This window comes from Laccaria bicolor, genomic scaffold (genome assembly GCF_000143565.1).
Source record: "Laccaria bicolor S238N-H82 LACBIscaffold_1 genomic scaffold, whole genome shotgun sequence".
Taxonomy (NCBI): Eukaryota; Fungi; Basidiomycota; class Agaricomycetes; order Agaricales; family Hydnangiaceae; genus Laccaria; species Laccaria bicolor.
Window position 1 is genome coordinate 3,436 of NW_001889872.1, and position 1,201 is coordinate 4,636.

Sequence of the window (1,201 nt, forward strand, 5' to 3'; positions counted from 1 at the left end):
TCACGACTGGACAATGACACCTACTTATGACGCCACCCCTCAAGGAAAGTCAATGCTACAGTGCTCGCTTGCTCGCTTCGCGTAAGGCACATTCATTGTTTTTTTCCCTCGCCACGCCCTGCCGTTCCAACGTAACACTCGATCACAACAAGTAACCACTAGTACTCACTTATGTTAATGTAAACGTTACGATGCACTGGTAATTTCTATACCCCATTAATAAATCAACAAGCAGACTATCTATCTGTTGGCAGTCTCGTCTCACATGTAGAATTCTAAATGATATATACCCGCTACTAATCTTAGTACTTAGCACCGCTCTGTGCTTGGGCTGCGTTGACAGTGTCTTTCAACCTCTGAATGACCTCCATAGGGTTCTCCGATCCGAAAATGGCTGTGCCTGCAACTATGACATTGCTTCCTGTTGTACAAACTCTGATCACAATAGTCCTCCGGAAACTAATAGAAAAAGACCAACCAGCATCAGCGCAAATGCCGATTGTGTTGGGACCAACTCCACCATCAACTTCGATGTCTTTCTCTGGAAAGCGGGCTCGAAGCTCAGCAACCTTTGGAACACACCTTTCGATAAACTTTTGGCCGCCGCGTCCTAGTAGGGATGGTTTGCAAAGCAGGCGCAATGAAGAGGTGGACTTGAGACGAACCGGGGTATACAGTCATAACAAGCAGCATGTCTGCAGCATTGGCAATTTCGTCTGTGATAGCAGTTGAGGGAGTATCAGGCGAAATGGCAACGCCAGCTTTCATGTTGCGTTTGTGTATGGTGTTTATGAGGGAGACAGGGTCGGCTTGAGACGCATAAGTTATGGATCAGTGATAGGGGCAACAGCATCACATACAGGTAGCTTCGATGTGGAAACAGTACAATGAACCACCTGCGTCTGCGATGTCATCTACCCACTGTCCTACGGATGAAAAAGAGAAGAAGAGAATTTGTTGTATGGAATATGACCTGTTCTGGCTTGGCGACCATCATATGGCAGTCCATAAATATGCCTGGAACACCCTTGTGAACGCAGGACAGAATGGGTGCGCCTGGCAAAATTGGTCAGGGGCCAGGGTGGTGTATATCAAAACACAGACCCATTGTGATGTTTGGTACGAAATGACTTGCAATTAGAATAGTGAGATGAGAATGGATGTGATGTACGGAATATAGTCACCCATCCATGACGTCTAG

General features: G+C 46.5%; 1 protein-coding gene across 1 annotated transcript; it reads right to left on the reverse strand.

Annotated features, from left to right (window-relative positions):
• Positions 1 to 302: 302 nt before the first annotated feature.
• Positions 303 to 1,201, reverse strand: LACBIDRAFT_242762 (uncharacterized protein; the record flags this gene model as incomplete). Its single annotated transcript, XM_001873722.1, has 7 exons — positions 303 to 417; positions 475 to 610; positions 666 to 809; positions 861 to 921; positions 974 to 1,056; positions 1,105 to 1,130; positions 1,185 to 1,201. Coding segments are annotated over 7 exons (582 nt in total), but the record flags the coding sequence as incomplete, so codon positions are not given.